Source organism: Artemia franciscana, chromosome 9 (assembly GCF_032884065.1).
Source record: "Artemia franciscana chromosome 9, ASM3288406v1, whole genome shotgun sequence".
NCBI lineage: Eukaryota > Metazoa > Arthropoda > Branchiopoda > Anostraca > Artemiidae > Artemia > Artemia franciscana.
This window is the reverse complement of record NC_088871.1, coordinates 2,832,254-2,850,900: the sequence shown is the minus strand read 5'-3', so window position 1 is coordinate 2,850,900 and position 18,647 is coordinate 2,832,254. Positions and strand designations below refer to the sequence as shown.

At 35.7% G+C, this 18,647-nt stretch overlaps 1 protein-coding gene across 4 annotated transcripts in view; it reads right to left on the bottom strand.

Annotated features, from left to right (window-relative positions):
- The window catches only part of LOC136030883 (uncharacterized), a 128,529-nt gene that overhangs the window by 94,579 nt on the left and 15,303 nt on the right, over positions 1-18,647 (bottom strand). For 3 of the 4 annotated variants that reach the window (XR_010618376.1, XM_065709970.1, XM_065709969.1), the window contains exons 2-3: positions 14,980-15,378; positions 5,216-5,344 (exon numbers count right to left, since the gene is read on the bottom strand). Coding sequence is in view for 3 of the 4 variants with exons in the window: in XM_065709970.1 (XP_065566042.1) it covers positions 5,216-5,344; positions 14,980-15,373 (523 nt within the window). In the remaining variant the exon portion in view is untranslated. The remainder of the gene's footprint in view (positions 1-5,215; positions 5,345-14,979; positions 15,379-18,647) is intronic. The other variant, XM_065709971.1, reaches the window with a different exon arrangement.

The window sequence follows — 18,647 nt, the reverse complement described above, 5'->3', positions numbered from 1 at the left end:
TAGGCTGTTTCACAACAAAAGATGGCAGTATTCCGCTGAGGCCTTTCAGCGTGATCTTGTGCTTTGTGAATCGAGATTCAAGTGATTGTATTAGCTGATCTACAAATGGGAGGAAAATGCAGACGCGATAGTAAAATTCTATATTTTTTTCTGCCGGGATATCACTTGGCATTTTGAAAAGGTTCCTCTTTCGTGGCATGAAAAGAATAACTTCTAGTTCTCTGCATAACGTAGTTGCTTCCAGAAACAGCTGATGAAACCTTCCCTCGGCACTATTTTGGATTTCTTTGAACATTTCTGTTACCCTTTCGACGCACTGAATGCACATAACCATATCTATGTTTTCAGACTGCAGCAGCTTATATAGATTCAATGTATACCCAAGAAAAAAATCCATCACAATGTGGGTCACTACGTAGTCCGAACTCAGGATGTTATTGAGCAGACTTCTTGCTCTCGACAACGTTACCGAGTCCCCGTCTGTCTCTATCTCCTCTAGGGCCTTAAAGATAGGCACAATCAACTGTTTTGAGATCTGAATAGCATCATGTCTTTCGACCCACCTAGTTTCACACAAGCGAAACTAGGTGGGGAAAATGATAGTTTCCAAAATTGATCTACTAAAAGCTGTACTTTATCCTGAAAAGGGTGGATAAACGCCCTAATATCAAGGATAATTCTATTTTGCTGTGGAAGGACAAAACTCTCTTTACAAAAAAAAAAAAAAATAACAGTTCAATCGCTAATTAGGGGATTGTGGGGTTGGTTCGGACAATGTCCGAATGCACCCCACTGTAGTTGTCCAAACCAGCCCCACCTGAAAGAAAAAGCCTAAAACCTCACCTACGCCTCAGAACTTACAGATGGCGCCACAAGCCAAAATCGAAACCACTTAACAAAGTCTAAGTTAAACGTGTCATGCATTAAGAAAGCTAAATGTTTATTAATATAGGCTGAATTAAATCTGTCTCGTGGACAAAGACGTCCACGAAATCAACAATATTATTCTGACCAAGATTTGCGACCAGGCATTCATTTACAAGTCTTTCGACACACTGGAATCAAATGAAGCGGTTAACTATCCATCAGAATTTTTAAATTCACTGGAACTCCAAGGGTTTGCATCACACACGCTACAACTAAAAATAGGCGTATCTATAATACTGTTGCAAAATATTAACCCACTAAAGCTTTGCAATGGCACGCGATTTTCCATAAAAAAAAACAATAGAAAACTTAATAGAGGCAACAATCTTGACAGGGCCTTCCGAGGATGAGGCTGTTCTTATTCCTCGCATTCCCATGATTCCAAAAGATCTGCCTTTTCAATTTAAAAAATTGCAATTCCCAACTTGATTAGCATTTGCAATCACCATCAACAAAGCTGAAAGGCAATCATTATAAAAATGTGGTATAGATCTTAATACGGATTCTTTTTCCCACGGACAATTATATGTTACATGTTCAAAAGTCAGTAAACCGGACAATCTATTTATATACACAGACAATGGGACTTCGAAGAATGTTGTATATCAACAAATGTTACGCGGTTATAAATTAGCACCTTGCATACGTGTTGCTTGAGGGGAGGGGTTTAGGTCTTCGACACAGAGAGAAATTACCAAAAGAAACCGAATCGGTGTACTACAAGAGCAACACGAAACTTGGCTTGTGGCTAAAAGAGAGAGTAAAAAGAGAATGCGTGTCGAGGAATTACCAAAATATATCAGAAGAATTACCAGTTGTATATCCGCAAGTTTTACGCAGTTAAAAATTAGCACCTTGCACACGTGTTGCTGGGGCACTTTCTGGAAAAAAGAACTAAAAAAAAGAACGAAAAAGAAAAAAGGTAACCAACTTAAAAAAAACTAAAAAGAAAAAAAACTAAAAAAAGCTAAAATCCTAAAAAAGAAAAAAAAGAAAATTAAAAAAAAAATTAAAAACAAGGGATTACAAGAATTCAAAAACCTTAAAAAAGAAAACCAAAACTTGTAGATATCATTGTTAGAAATTGGACTTGCTTTAATAATCAAACATCTTTGAAAAAATTGTAATATAACACATGGAACAGTGAGAATCCATATAAAGAAGCCTGCCGCGTGACGTTTTAGGTCAGAGCGACGAAGCTGCTAGGACCCAGCTAGTATAATATATATATATATATATATATATATATATATATATATATATATATATATATATATATATATATATATATATATATATATATATATATATATATATATATATATATATATATATATTTATTTATTTGAAAACCCGTCAATCATACAAAATAAAAAAGACGGAGCACAAACATATAAATATAAGAAGATATATAAGAACATATCAGAAGAGACATAACTAGAAAAAGACTCGATAATAAAAGGGCAAACAAAATAGCACTAAAATGAATGAACGAAAACAGATATAATGTAAAAGGAGATTATACCAATCGTGATCTACTATTTTAGTATTTTGTCTTTTGATTAAATTTTCAACTGCAACATGAGGGTCGGTTATGGGATACTTTTTAATGGGGACTGAGTTTCTGTACCAGGGAGGAAAACGCAGGAGGTATTTAGCAAAACGGAAGAAAAGCGCACGGATTTTAGACGGTCCAGCCTTCGAGAAGAGTTTCCAAGATGGTAAAACAGTAGCGTTGTATAGGCTGGCAAGGAGGGGGCGGCTAAAACGGAATTTAGCAGAAACTATGGAAGTATACGAGCCGGAGATTCGTCAATCGAGGTGTTTGATCAGTAGAAGACGTGTATGCCTTAGAGAAGAGCAAATAGGGGCTCCGAGGTATTTTATGTGGTCAGCAGTATTCACGAGATTTTCACCAAAATGCAGTGAAGACACGTGTGGTGTTTTTTGCCAATTGAAGAGGACCATCTCGGTTTTCTCAATGTTAAAACTGAGGTTAAGTTTTAGATATTCGGTTTTAAGCGTTTCAAAAATGTCAGAAGCTTTTTGCAATGTTCTACTTAAGTTCAAGACGTTGTCGGCGTATCATACTAAGGAGGCGTCTGTAGAGGAAAGAATGTATGAGGTTGGGCATTTATCTTGTGCTTGAAGAACATAATTATTGAACAAATGAGGGGAGGAGACAGCTCCCTGGTGGGCATCTTTCAAAATGGGGATCAATTTTTCATGAGGCCGGGGAGGTAAATTTTTCTCGGGAGGAAGCTTTAGGCGGATAGACAGCCTTGAGTACATATCACGTAGGGATCGAACTATGCAGGGATTCAGACCTCGTTGTGAAGCCTTTAATAACATTGCAGCGTGTATGAGTGAATCGAATGCACGGCTGATGTCATGACTAGCCAAGGCTATGCTCTCTCCAAAAAAATCCGCATCGAGTAGCACACTCACTACAGCCGTCAAAGCATCGGCACAACCAGTGCGGCGCTTAAATCCGAATGGACGTGGCGGAGTGTAGCATTTAGTTTCCAGTTCATTAATGAATAGAAGCTCGAATAGTTTACATAAAGATGTGGCGACTGTAATGGGGCGGAAAGACGAGCATTTGATGTCATTTTTCCCTTTCTTCGGAATGGGGGTAAGATCCCCTACGCAGAAGGAGGAGGGAACAACACCTTGCGTGAAGATCATCTGCATAAAAAGCGAAAGATGCATAGCGAGAACCGGACCACCATGTTTAATATGGATAGCGCTAACACGGTCAACTCCGCAAGAAGACTTATTTTTCAACCGACGAATTGCTTGAATAACCGACTCTAAACTGACAACAAAATCACCGTGCGGAAGCTTATCAAGGAACTCATCCAATTCTCTCTCGTACATTTCTTCTAGCTGGGGGTTAGGAGCAGCAAATTCAATCGCATAATAAGAATACCAGTCCTCGACAGGGATTTCAGACGCTGACAACAGAGGGGTAGGCTTTGCCATAGATACAGACTTGAAAAGAAAATTTCGATCCTATTTTGCACGGGCGGAATAGCTATCAACGAGAGATTTGCGGTGGAGAGAGAGCTCCATCGAGAACCCACGCTTCGTAGTCAGTCTGATGCTATTAATGATACCAGATCTTGGGCGCCCACAGTCTTTCCATACCGAAAATCAGAATTTCGCTCGATGACAAGTGGCTACCAGCGAATGATTTTCGGGAGTTTTTTGCACAATCCCATTACGGACTTTTACTTTAGGTACCGCTAACCTCTCAGCATGAAGGAGAGCGTGACAAACTTCTGTACAATAAATATTGAGACAAATTCGGACTTCTCCTTTAGAGAGATCTTTCGGTTTTTGGAGGAGATTAAAGGGAATACGGATTTTATTAAGAATTTCTTCTGTCGCCAGAGCAAATAGTTGCTTATCAGCCTTAAGCCAATCAAGACGAAATTTAGGCTCTTGAGTTTCCTGGCGGGTTTGGTGACAATTCGAAGATACAATATGTACAGAAGACGAGACAGGAAGGTATATATATATATAATTATATATATATATATATATGTAAGACGAGACAGGAAGGTATATATATATAATTATATATTTATATATATATATATATATATATATATATATATATATATATATATATATATATATATATATATATATATATATATATATATATATATATATATATATGTATATATTTATATATATATATATATATATATATATATATATATATATATATATATATGTATATATTATATATATATATATATATATATATATATATATATATATATATATATATATATATATATATATATATATATATATATATATATATATAAATATATAATTATATATATATACCTTCCTGTCTCGTCTTACATATATATATATATATATATATATATATATATATATATATATATATATATATATATATATATATATATATATATATATATATATGTAAGACGAGACAGGAAGGTATATATATAATTATATATTTATATATATATATATATATATATATATATATATATATATATATATATATATATATATATATGTATATATTTATATATATATATGTATATATATATATATATATATATATATATATATATATATATATATATATATATATATATATATATATATATATATATATATATATATATATATATATATATATATATATATATATATATATATAGTTGGGTAGAGACTTCAATATATGGATTATCATTGTCATATAAATTGTTCCCATTGTTATATAAATGCAACTCACCGTCATTTTTACGAATCTTTTGCATATGATATACGCTCTTCAGATGAGAGTCGAGACTGGTCCTACTTATATATGTCTTATTGCATACAGAACATATATACTTTTGATTTCTATTTATCTGATGTGTTTCTGAAAGAGAAAGAATTACTTGAAAAAGCGAACCGAAAGTAATATAATGCATAGCATAGTAATATAATGCATGAATAGCATATAATGGCTCGAAATATGCTCATAGTATGTTAGGAGTCGGCTTTTCAAGTTTAAACATGCATTTGAAATATAAACAACCGAGAAAAAAAATGTGCCATTGGCAGCGGAATAGCGCTGCCTAAGTAAAGAGCGATTTGGGCGCAAAGTATTTTTTATTTTTTTTTTTAGTAAGTTATCGGGGTATAACTTACAACCCTTGCGCTGAAAGATATGGGGGAAAGGTCATTCTCAAGTACATAATTTCCAGACCTTTCAACTACGCTGAACAAAAAGGCTATCTCTAGTGAATTGGTAAAAAAAAAAACAGTCTAAAGGCATATAGTATTCTTATGGAAAGGTTGGACGTAAGAACTCAGGCATGAGCTGATTTTATTTGAAATCAGATGTTCTAGTTTCCTTTTTATGAGTCTAAGTGATCTGAGGGCAGCCACCTCCCACACAGCATTTTACACAAATGCATCTGACAGAAATCTTAAGATAGCCAATTGTTTAAAAATGATTCGAAGTTCATGCAATAAGGTCTTTGGGGTTGACAGAATTCCCCGAAGTCCAGGGGTAAGGGTTTTAAGTTATTTCCTAGTTAAATGTATATGTTTTTATATGTAGTTAGGTACATATAAGTTTTTTATGGGTGGGTGGTCATGTGAACTTTAAAAGAAGCTCATTTGATTGGAAATGTAAAGTTCTAGTCCCTTTTTAAGAGTCATATATGATTGAAAGGAATTAACCCTCCCTTCCTGACATCATCTTTTCACAAAACTATAAATATTGACATTGTGAGAAAGCCATTTCGTTACCAATAGTCCAAAAATAATGTATTAATATCTTTAGGGTGAAAACAATACCCCAAAGCCCATGGACAAGGGTTGTAAGTTTTACCCTGGGGCATATACGGTTTTAATGGAACGGGTGGTCGTAAAAGCTTTGGATCATATGGAGCTTATTTGATTGGAAGTCGTCAGTTTTAGTGGCCTTTTTAAGTGTCAAAGGTGAATGGAGGGCAATCAACCCCTCAAGCCTATTATTCCCCTCAAACCTATCCAATCGAAATTTTAATAGATGTATTTTGTTCAGACTTATGTCTATTATGTCTTTGTAATTATGTCTTTGGGGATGTCAACCTTCCCAAAGTCCTCAGGACAAGGACTGTAAGGTAGGCAAATCGTTTATCGTTTACACATAGTATTTGTTATTGGCAAAAGTATTAATGTTTGAACTTTACTATTCAAAAAAACAAAGGACATTTAGGGGAGTTTTGAACTAGATCAAGACATGTTATGTTTATAAGGATTGTCAAAAAGATGCAACACAGGAATAACTGAGTATAATAGTTTGGAAAATTCAGGAAATGATAAGGGATATAACCAAAAAGGCAATATTTGCATGCTACCAATGCTACTACACCTATCGCTACTACTCAGGTAACTACTCCATTTACACTATTGAGGGGAAATCATAAGCAGCGCAATAGCAGTCCCTAAGTAAAGAGTAATGTGGATAGAATTTATTATTTTTTTAAAGCCTGGGCACTTTATAATAATCAAAAGTGATTGGAGGGTAACTATCTCCCCTCCACGACTATCAATTCCTAAAACACTTCTAATCAAAATTTTGAGATAACGATTTTGGTAAGCGTACTTGAAAAAGAAAAAAAATCATGTCATTGAGGATAAAGCCACCGCCATACAGGCTTCAGCGCAACGGCTGTAGGATATGTCCCGAGGGCGTAACTTTTAGGGCCTGATTTTAAGATGGTTGTTTTTATCGTAAAAAATTGGAAAAAGGCTCATTCGATTGGACATTGAAAAATTAAATGTCCTTTATGATGGTAAAAATTGATTGAATGATATTTAAACCTCCCTCCCTGTCCCTCAATTCCTAAAACACATCTATTCAAAATTTTGAAAAAGGCATTTTGTTCAGCATAGTTGAAAGGTTTAGAAATTATGTCTTTGAGGATTACAACCCCCCCCCCCAGTTAAACACACTGGCCTCAGTCCAAGGGTTACAGGTTATGCCCGAGGGTATATAACCATTTGTTCAAAAATAATCCAAAGATCATATAACAAGGTGGAAAAAATTTCCCAGAATCTTATGGAAGGGGTGGTCGTATATATTTTTGAAGAGGTTCATTTGATTGTAAATATATATTTCTAGTTCCCTTTTAAGAGTCAAACATGATGGAGACAAACAACCCCCCTTCTTCCGGCAACCTTATATTTATTTTTCTGAAATGCGTCCAAATGAAATTGTGAGACAGTCAGTTTATTATCAATAATCCAAAAATCTTATAATAATGTCTTGAGGGTTGAAACAGTTCCCCCATAGCACATAGGCAAGGGTTGAAAGTTATGCCAAGGGGCAAATGAGGTTAATATGGAACGGGTGGTGGTATAAACTTTGGATCGGATGGGGCCCTTTTGAATAAAAGTCTGAAGTGTTAGTGTCCATTTTAAGAGTCAAAAGGGAATGGAGGTAAACAGACCCCCACTCCTAAAGCCTAACATTGCCTAAAACTCTTCCAAACCAAATTTTTTAAATAGCTGTTTTATCTAGCATTGTTGAAAGGTACAGTAATTATGTCTTTGGCGATTCCAACAGTCTTCATGAGAAGGACTTTAAGTTAGGCAATTCACTCGTTGTTTACACATAGTATATGTTTTTGTGAAAGTTATGTATGTTTGAACTTCACTTTCCAAGAGGACGACGGGTATTCAGGTTAGCCATTCAGAGAATTTTGACAGAAGTGTTGAAATAAATCAAAACACTTTATTTGTACATAGATTGTCAAAAGGGTGTAACACAGGAATAACTGAGTATATCAAGGACAATTCAGAAAATGATAAGAGAGATGATCGAAAAGGCAATATTGGTAAGCTACTAATACTACTACAGCTACTACTGCAACTACCCCACTAATCTATTTACAGTATTGAGGGCAAATTTGAAATAATTCAAAAGACACTATGTGCATACACATTCTCAAAATGGAGTATCTCAAGAATTGTTATGGTTATTAAGTTGGAACTTTCAGAGAATGCTTAAAGGATAAGATCATCCCACCAAAAGGTACTATGGGCAAATTACAGCTAATACTATTGTACTGATACATTTACCACTACTGCTACTACTACTACTACTATTACTATTGCAGCTACTTGTAAGGCTAATAGTACTGAGACAAAAAATTCAAGAAATATATGAGCATAGAGGTGATTAAAAAGGCATATTAGCAATGACTTAGATTATACCGATGATTTAAGCATCCTAGATGAGCAAAATGAATCAATTTTAAGAGGTTTTTTGAGTTGAAGGTGCTAGAATTGGTTTAAGAATTAAAGTTAAGAAGACTAAGTCTCTAAGGCTGGGAATAAGTGAAGATGAAAAGGTGACGTTGGGTAACAAACAGATTGATTGAGCTTCACTTACCTTGGTATATTATTGGTAAAGATGATGGGAGCAGCAAATATTTTACAAGTAGAATAGCCAAGCTCAGGATGCTATTTCTCAGTTAAAATCAGGTTAAAAGAATAGGAATATAAGTCTGCATACCAAGATTAGAACATTGGAAGCTACAGTGATGATAGTGGTGAAATATGAATCTGAAGCATGGCCGCCCCGAAAAGCGGATGAAGATTTGCTAGATGTTTTTCAGAGAAATTGCCTACGGATTATTCTGGGTACCCGGCTGACTGACTGTATTACAAACAGTAGGCTGTACAAAAAATGTGGTTCAATACTGCTTTCCAGGGCTATAATGAAAAAAAAGGTTCAGATGGCTAGGGCATGTTTTGTGACGAAAGATGACAGATTGTCAAAGATTTTCCCTTTTTAGCCAACCGTCAAGGACTAAACGGAAAGCAGGTTGTCCTCGTCTGGGGTGGGAGGATCTTATAAAGAATGATTTTAAGGAAATGGGATCTTTGTGGGAGGTTGGAAAGAGGGAGGTTTATGACATATTGAGATGGAAGGGGAGTGTATGTAGCTGTGTTGACCTCAGGTGGCTTGGTGACGCGGTGAGTTGTTAGTAGTAATATATCAGCAATGTTATAGTAACAGCTAATTTTATTAAGTTGAAACTTCTAGGACTTGATGAAAAGGATGTTCTACTGACTAAAAGGGTTAATACTACTGCTGCTAGCAGCATTACTGCTATATAATGCTATATATAGCATTTTTTTTAAGTAAGTAAGACGGCACTAGACCCTTAGGGTCCAAACTGGCAGTGCTCATCTTTATTTCATGGCTCTGTGTTTTCACACACCCTTCCTGCTTACTTTCCCCAGATTTCTCCAGGTATCCATTTAGAACTGGGTCAACTCTGGCTGAGCTTACAGAGTAAAGTCACTGACCCCCGTCCCAAACTAAATAACTGGTCACAACTGGGTTTGAACCCGTGCCTCTTGGACAAAGAATTCCCAAGCCAGCATACCAACCACTTAGCTAGGACGGCTGATACTACTGTTACTACTATTGTATTATTACATACTAATATTTTGACTCTATTACAGCGACACCTAAGGGTGTGAAGGTGAAGTTTTCAAGGGGTTTTCAGGGGAGAACGTAAACAGAATCACAACATGCCGTCTATATGTAGGTTGTAAAAAGGGTGTAGCAGCAATATCTTAGGAAAAGTTTTCTGTGTAAAGTTGAAATTAACTGGGCTTGTTGTGAGGAATGTTGAACTAACCAAAAGAAAGTACTTGTATCTTAATTATCCTAATGCTTCTGTCTTTACTCATTCTACTACTACTTTTAATATTATTACTACTTCTGCCACTAAAACTTAGCAGTAGTATTAGTAAGTAAGTAAGGTGGTACTAGACCCTTAAGGTCCAAACCCGCGGTACTGATCTCCGTTTTATGGTCCTTCAGCTAGGAAGTGCAATGGGGGGATTGGGGCCAACCATCCTGTGCCCACCAAAACTTAGGCTACTATGATGGATTGTAATGGTATTACTACTACTACTGCATTAGTATCGCTATAAAGCAATCCATTACAGCCGTAACCATGGACTTCACGACAGCCCTGCTTTTAAACACATCTTTATCCCAGTATTTAAATATTTCCAATATTTCCAAGAGCCCTATCCCGTCATACCAAAACAGCAAGCCCGTGTGCGTCATAGGGACTATTTGATTTTGATTTTGAGGTTGACACAATCTTCCGTGACTTTGATTCGGTATTGAAAAAGAGTTCAGTGTGTCAACATCAGGGATACCTTAAAATGGATGGGTTTTTTCTATTGGATATTGAAGGCACTAACATTGGCAAAATAAAACCTATAGTGCCTAATGTTACGGTAAAAATTAAAAGGGGTTTCCGGCTAACCCTAGAATGGGATGAGATGCTTCTGCGATATGTTATATGACTAAGCAAATTCAAGCTGGAAGAACAGTCATGCTTTTCGACAAAAGTGAATATAATACTTATACAAAGATTACAAGACGGATTAAATGTATTAATGAAATATATTGAAGACAACATTCTGAATCTGTCGAAAATGTGTGTGTTTCCTATTAGTAAGATCTTTTATTAGTCTATAGTCGGTAGTGAAAATGTCAGGATTAAAAATGACTTGAAAATGCTTTTTCAAAGAATTCTTAACGATATAATGAGAAATGAGTCTTCATCATTGGACTATTGCATGAAAATCTACGACCAGATGCATTTACTCAATTTATAGAGATACATTAATTGAAAAAAAAACAAAATAATACTGTGGACTTGATTATAATAACTACCTAGACAGCAGAAAGGCCGTAGAATAAATAGTTAAAATTACTAAAAATACTTTTGCATAAAGAGCGATGTATTCATCTCCTCCTAAATACCTTGCTCTTTATGCGTAAGTATTTCTAGAACCCCTCATATGCGTAATAATCTCTGTTCGTTTTAAGTTTCAATGCTACTCCTTACTTTCAATTGAAAAAACGTTTTCATGTTTATTTTTTCATTGTTTTTTTATAGTAATGTTAGAAAATCCTGCGCCCTTTTCATTGAATTTTTCTTTCCCCATGACATATTCATCCATTGAAAGATCCTCCCATGTAGCCCCTTCCTCTCAACCCCACAGCCCAAACAAAAAAAAAACCTGAAAACGTCTGTACATTTCCCAATAACCATTACTGTGCGTAAACACTGGTCAAAGTTTGTAACTTGCAGCCCCTCCCCCAGAGATTATGGGGGAGTAAGGCATTCCTAAACACATATTTATTATGGTTTTTGACTATGCGGAACAAAATGGCTGTCTCAAAATGAAGATCCGTTGACTTTGGAAAAAAATGAGCGTGGGAGGGGGTCTAGGTGCGCTCCATTTTTTTTGGTCACTCAAAAAGGGCACTAGAACTTTTCATTTCCGTTAGAATGACCCCTCTTGCAACATTCTAGGACCACTTGGTCGATACGATGACCCCTGGGGAAAAGAAAAAAAAACAAATAAACACGCACCCGTGATTTGTCTTCTGGGAAAAAATATGAAATTCCACATTTTTGTAGATAGGAGCTTGAAAATTTTTCTATAGGGTTCTCTGATACGCCAAATGCGATGGTATAATTTAAGATTTCTTTAAGATTCAATGACTTTTAGGGTGTGTTTTTGCCTATTTTCCAAAATATGGCAAATTTTCTCAGGCTCGTAACTTTTGATGACAAAGACTAAATTTTCTGAAACTTATATATTTAGAATCAACATGAAAATACACTTCTTTTGATGTATCTTTTAGCATCAAAATTCCGTGTTTTAGAGTTTCGTTTACTATTGAGCCGGGTCGCTCCTTACTGTTACTGCTAAGCTCCTTAGCTGGAACAATAAGTTCCTTGGCCCCCATTACCCGTTTCTCCCTCACAGCAAAACATTTATTCAGGGTAACGAACTTTAACCAGGGCAAGAAATCTTGAAAGAGTTATTGCCATGGGAGAATTTTTTGGGTCCCTTTCCAGTCAAATATTTGGTTGGCCTGACTCCTAATAAAAAAAAATAAATAAAAGTAAATAAATAATTAAAAATGCTGACCGTTTGTAATTCTCAAGAGGAATCAAATTTTATTTTCAACTTTTCCTTGTGTATTTGGGGTCTTCATGGCCGAAAGACTAAAAGAAGAGAATTTTATTCCAATAAGAAAAAACTACAATCTAAAATTATTTGCTTGGGTATATTCTTTTCTATTTTTTCTTGCACACTGCTGTCCCCTTAGCCCAAGGACTTAAAGACAGAAGTTTGGACCTGATTGGAGAAAAAATTGTTTTGACCTTTCCTGTGCCTTAGTAGGGACCATGCCCCCAGCAATTTTGTGTACACTTTTCATCTTGGCAAAAGAAGCAGCTGCTCTGAGTTTCAAACTGATTACGGACGTATAGTTTGTTCTTTTGCCGTTTCCGAGTCCCTTCCCTCCTAAGAGAATATGTTTTCCCTGTTGGTCCAGACAATGTTTCCTGAAAGTATGGAGCCAATAGGACATGTGATACCAAACATAACAATGACAAATTTGCATAATTTATAGCTTTTTCCCCAGGGGTTGTGGGGTCATGCCATCTCTGGAGGTATATTTATTGGGCTTTTTGAATATCCTGAACAAAACCACATCTAGAAATTTTGATCCGATTTTGGGAGGGGGATTAAGTGGGGTTGTGTAGCAAAAAGGACATGGGAGGGGGCTAATTGCCCTCCAGTTACATTTGATCCTTAAAAAAGTCCTATAACTTACAAGTTTCAATCGAATGGGCCCCCTCTGACGTTTTTACGATTACCCCTTCTACACGAAGGGGTTTCGGAAAAAAAAAAATTAAGAACCAATACATTGAAGGCATATGACAGGGAAAAGGTGGGGATTAGTACCAAAAATGGCCATACATCTATATAGGAGAGTAATTCGACCATTAATGTCATATGGTGGTGAAAGTGGTCTGAGTAAACTGAACTCAAATTCGGGCAATGAGGACACCTTCAATAAGGACACAAAGACTTAACTGCCAAACAATCACACCAGCTTCAAACTTGACTGCCACGACATTCATGGAAATATGTGTATGACGATCGCCTATAGAAAACTTTTATAAAAATGAGGCAATAGAAAGTAATATCAGGCTTAAGATTGTTGATCAATGGACTCAGAGAAAGCAGATATAGTGGATTAAAAGCCGCGTAGACCAATGCAACTCGCTGCTGCTTATGTGCGGGAAGCTACAGATGCACAAGGACAATATAGTCACACTAATAAAATCGGCAAGGTAATTTCAGATTGTGATAAACACAAAAAAAAATTATATGGAGCAGGAAATTGCACTGCTCACCAAAATATCGCAAAAATCTGTTATACAGATTGATCATGAACCCACGCAGCGTCAGGAACTGGAGTAGTGACCTGCCCCTGGTCTGAATTAGGATTTTGGAACCAGGCTAAAATGTATGGAATGGAATAAGCAGCTAATAAACTGGAGGAATCAAAAGGTACCGGTAGGGACATCATCTGATAATCAAACATGCCTTAAGGCTCTTGAGAATATTCATGACAAAAAAGCGACCTAGTTTTAAACAGAACTTAAAAACTAGGAAGTTTTAAACAGACTAGCATCCAATGGTAGACCAACAGTAGCCGTATTACACTGATATGGACCTCGGGACATCCTGAGATCATAGGTGACGAATCGGCAGATGAAGCAGCTAAGACAGGGGCCTCAATGACTTGTTATGGGTCCGGACTTTTCATTCACATCCCTTTGAATAGCTGGAGAGCGGCTATAAGGAGATGGTGGAACAAAAGTGGCACAGAAAGGTAGGAAGTACAGAAACAAAGGAAATACTATGATTCCAAAGTTTAATCCCACGCTGACCAAATATCTTCTTCGACTTGAAAGGTCTGAAAGACAAAGCGTTATAGAAGCCATTGAAGGATTTGGAAATTTTCAGAATAATCCCACATGAATTGGAAGAATTCTTCCCCGATTTACCAAAAATGTCAGACGACATGGATACAAGAAGGCAACTAATAGGCAAAGGTCTGACCGGTATTAGACACCGGCTGAACCCATTCCATAAATTGAATGTTAGGCTGGAGGAGGATATGGTTACAGAGGGTGGAGTCGGACACCTGGCAAGATGTATGGTAGGGATGGAGGCATTACCTTTCGATCCCCAAACTGTTGTTATTGCTTTTTATGGGAGGGGGGGCTAGAGCAACGGGATAAAAGCTTCGACTCAGGCTGTTAAGTCCACCCATAGCTCTTTACTAAGTGTACCTTCAAGTGTTGTCTCTGATAAAACACGCTTGAAAGTCCAGATAAAGCACCAAAACTGCGTTTGGAATCCGCCAGTATGTCATCAATTAGCCAAAAAAGTCTCTTCCCTAGTTGCCAAGATACCAATTATTCTTTTCTTGGTCTTACTTAACTATTACCTTACTGATTGCTTGACTTACTGATCACTTGATTGCGTGTTTAAACAGTAAAATCACTTATTAGGGAAAACAAACTCAAACTAGAGGAAAGCCAAATCCAAAAATGGCAAACCAAAATTAGCAATAACTTAGAATAAAACCTACAAATAATAACTTACTGTCCATTGGGGGATCATTCAAAAAATTATCCATAGGATTACTCCCAACATTATTTGGTCCCATCATTGGATTAATTCCACCACCAGGTCCACACACATTAGGCTTAATATCAGGGCCACTTGTAGGCTGAGGGCCACTAGACGTATTACCACTTTGACCACTAAGGGTTGCACAATTATTACTACCACTATTTTCACAGTTATTCATTGATTCACCACCGTTCGGTGTACTGGGTTCGTCTTTCACTGTTACGGACGGCACAGTAATTCCAGCATTAGCCGCTAACGGATCAGGGGTTGGACATTCGGATTTGATATGAGGCTGAGTGCCACCCGACGGCGTAGGAACACCATTGCTGCCATTTTTTTTCTCTTTTTTAGAATCCTTTAACATAGCTTCTGAAAAACAAGGGAGGATTATTTTTGAAGAACCAAGTTGGGTAAACATTTCCTGACGCTTGAAATCTGAAAATCGTCAACACTGCCTCTTTATAGCAGAAACTGCGTTTTTTACAGTAGAAACTGCAGTTTCACCTCTTCCTGCCCAACAAACACGAATTAAAACTTAACAACTTTCTAACACAAATTTTGCGAATTAGTGGCTTGGAGGTTGGCTTCCATGGAACGTAAGTTCTTTTAATCCCTTAAAAAAAATTACTACTACTAGTGAACAGGCTGTAAAATATATTTCCTTTGCATTTCTTTTTAGCTGGTTTAACTTATTTTTATATTCTTTAAACCGGTGAAAATTCTCTTTCGACGCATTATTCAAATATTGTCTATAAAGAATTTACCGGTTGTTAGTAGACACGAGAAGTCCCCGTGTCATCCATGGTTTTCTGGGCAAATGCTTAAGCTGTGGCTCTTTCAACACAGGGCAGTGGTAATTATAACTGCTAGTAATCAAATCAATAAATGCCGAATACACTGAATCTGAATCAACGTGGGCTTGAAAAATTCCTCCCACTGAATACAATTTAAGCTTAATACTAGATCCGCAGTATTTTTTTCTGACTCATCTCGAAGATTCAGTCTGTACTTCGGCTCTGGCTTTATCTTATTTTTACCGATCACTACATCAGTGAAAGTAGCAAAATGATCTGATGTTTGAAATAATAACACTTCTACGAAATTTCTAACAATATTTTGGTGAGATACAAATATATTATCAATCAGAGTTGCGGACGTTGGGGTTACCCTTGTGGGTATTCCGACTATAGGCAGGTAACCATATGACATACAGTTTTGAAGAAATAACGGATTTTTTTTATTTTGTAATAATAGTACATCCATATTAAAATCCCCAAGACTTATTATCGGGTACTGATGACACTTCAACTTTGAAAAAGCTTTTCTAGCTCATCCATAAATATTTCCGTATCGCCTGACGGACTATGATATACCAACACCATTAGAATTTCCTGATGATTTAATTTTACCTTGAGACAGAATGACTCAAATATTCCTTCAACACGAATATTAAAATCAGGTATTAGCGAATAATCAAGTCCTTGTCGCACATAATACGCTAGGCCACCTTTTCTTAGCTTTTCACAGTTTAATACTTCTAATGAGAAATTCGTAACATCAATCATTTTCTTATCCGTACTCTCTGTAAAGAACGTTTCTGTCAGCGCTAGAATATCAATTTGATTATTATTACTAACAATTTCAGATATGTCACCATATGCTGCTATAGTTTGGCATTCATCATATAGAATGCAAAACTAAAAAATTTTTAAGGAAAACCAGAAAGATGAAAACTATTATTCAATTTTTTCCTCGTAAAAGACTATGCCAACATCAAACGAACAAAAATTAGTTTAAAAATTGTTTTCTACAAAATAAGTTTTTCAAGAAAAGCAATGAACTTCATTAAACCAAAAATGAACCAAAAAGAATGAAATAATCTACCAACCATGCAAATATCACAAATCAGCATCAAGAAAAAAAAGAAAACCCGAAACGAACCGAAATTAACAATAAATAACTCAGTCAAACTCAAAACAAGTAGAAATTAACATGAGTGGGAATCAATCCCCTATGCTTTCTAAAGGTCAGAATATAATATACACTTGACCGAAAAGATTCTTTTCGCTGTTGTTACTTTTATAAATATGAAATATGAAAAATCAATTAAAATTTTGAGGAGTAAATATCAGCATAGGTATATTTAGAGGAAAATATATTATTTAGGAAAATATGTAATACATACATTGTATGGTATTAATATAAAGGAACATAAAAAAGTTTGTGATACCTTCGATGTGAAGCAAGATTGTTTTTTTGTGAGGAAGAATTGGTGACAGTATTAAAAGGAATTCAAAAGTAATGAGTCTCTAGGTGCTGATAATGTGGTAAATGAGTTTCATAAATATGGTGGCTCTGAGGCTAGAAATAAGTTACTGACGATTATGAATATAATTTTTGAAAAAGGCGAAGTATACAACGATTTGTGAAAAACCTTAATTAAACAATTTATAGACCAAATCCCCCCCCCAAAAAAAAACAAAATATTTACTATATTTTATTCCAAAACCATGGGAGATGGTCCTTGGTTCTGCCTCAATGGCTCAACTCCCAGACAAAAATTGAACTTATTTATGAAATATTTTTTTATAAAAACCATGGGAACTGACATCCAGCCCCCCTTTTATGGCATCTCCCCCCATAAAGCAAACTATTAAAAATATTTTTTTCAAAAATGGATCCAAATTCTGGCTCTCCCTCCAAGGTCCTCCTGCGATGATTTCACCCTGTGAAAAAAAACTTATGAATAGTATTTTATTCTAAAAATCATCGGAGCTGACCCCTGGCCCTGCCTCTATGGCCTAATCTTTCCAGACGAAAACTTATTAACAGTATTTTAGTATAAAAATAATGGTACCTGACTCATGGCCCTTCATCCGTGACTCAAAGCCCCCCCCCCCACGAAAAAAATACTAATTAACTTAATAATACAAAATAAGATATTTTATTTCAAAAGCCATGGCTGAGGACACTTGGCCCTACCTTCATGGCCCAAAGTCCCCTCCCAAAATTCCTTTTTACTAACTGTTTACTCCAAAATCATGGGAGCTGACCCTTGTTTCTGCCTCCTTAGCCTCACACCGTCCTCCACAAAAAAAAACTTATTCACGATATTTTGTTCCAAAAACTATAACGATATTTTGCTCTAAAACTCATGGGACCTGATCCCTGGAATTTTGTGGCCTAATCCCCTACCTATCCCCGAAAAATTACGATATTTTAATCCAAGACTAAATTACTCACTGGAATACTATCATTAGGTTTTTAATATCTAAATATCTGAATATATAAAAAAAAACAATTATGAAATATTTTGAAAAACTTTAGTAGTCAAAAAGGAACAAAAATAAAATAAAAGAAATAAACATCTACAAAAATTCAAACTCAAAACGACCAGAAATTGATTTTAAATATAATTGAAACCCGAAACAAACCGAAATCAAATAAACAATCATAGCAAAAAAATATGCAACGGGTTCTAATATAAGTGAATAAATAAATCTTACAACAAGCAAAGCTTAAATTGAACATACAAATCAAGCTTAAAACAAACAAAAAATATTTACTATTAAAGTATAAATGAAACCAAAAGCGAACATAAATTAAATATATAGTCATATCAAACAAACATAAAACCG